Source organism: Austrofundulus limnaeus, unplaced genomic scaffold (assembly GCF_001266775.1).
Source record: "Austrofundulus limnaeus strain Quisiro unplaced genomic scaffold, Austrofundulus_limnaeus-1.0 Scaffold7344, whole genome shotgun sequence".
Taxonomy (NCBI): Eukaryota; Metazoa; Chordata; class Actinopteri; order Cyprinodontiformes; family Rivulidae; genus Austrofundulus; species Austrofundulus limnaeus.
The window spans coordinates 1-889 of NW_013959746.1; the positions used below are offsets into that span (position 1 = coordinate 1).

General features: G+C 48.8%; 1 protein-coding gene across 1 annotated transcript; it reads right to left on the reverse strand.

Annotated features, from left to right (window-relative positions):
• Nucleotides 1-451: 451 nt before the first annotated feature.
• On the reverse strand, nt 452-883 carry LOC106512484 (plexin-B1; the record flags this gene model as incomplete). Its single annotated transcript, XM_014001092.1, is given in 2 exon segments — nt 452-617; nt 696-883. Coding segments are annotated over 2 exon segments (289 nt in total), but the record flags the coding sequence as incomplete, so codon positions are not given.
• Nucleotides 884-889: the final 6 nt, after the last annotated feature.

Consider the following 889-nt stretch of genomic DNA (forward strand, 5'->3'; position numbering starts at 1 on the left):
ATGTTACATATCTTTTATAGTGATTATGTCATCTAACAATAAGTTGTTTTGTTTTTATTTCAAGTTTCAATAAAGACTTTGTTTCTGGACTCATTTTATTTTGTTGGGAAAAAAGGCAGGAAGTGGTTTTATGATGTAAAGGTTGTAAAGTCCTGAAATGAACAGTTCCACCTGCAGGCCTCACAGGAATGGCACACTGTGATGATGATGATGACCAACAGATGAGCAGGTGACGAAGGACAAGTGGAGCAAACACACACCTGTCCTGTGTTTACCTTTCACCTGCTGTAGGGGGCGACAAAACTCAACCAGCCACAACCAAACAGCCTGAGATTTCACTTCCTGCTTCAGCCCACTGATAATGTCAGCAAGATGAAATGTTTCTTGTGTGTGTGTGTGTGTGTAGCTCTGAGTGTGTTCAGACTACAGGTTTGTGTGTTTGAACTCTCACCCAGGTCCAGAGAGTCTGCGTGGGGCCGATGAGAGAAGGAGGTGCTCTTGTACACCTGATCCAGGAGCTTCTCCTTCACCTGAGTGATGGTATCACAGTCCAGCACCTTGGTGGGTAGCGGCTGAGACTCGTTCACCCCCCCACTCTGCACCAACACGTTCAGCGTCTGCAGAAGAAGAGGAGAGGCGGGGTCAGGGTTCTGGGAGTCCTTCAGCTGCAGGTGGAACCGGGGGGTCCTTCTCACCAGGGTCTTGTACTCCACGTCCTCTCGCAGCAGACGGTTGTCATTCAGGGTGTACTTGGCCTTTCCTGTCACAGCATCCACTGGGCCCTTATCAACCTGGTGTTTTATGGCCCTGAACAGCATGTACAGAGACTCACCGGCTGAGTCCTACACACACACACACACACACACACACACACACACACACACACACA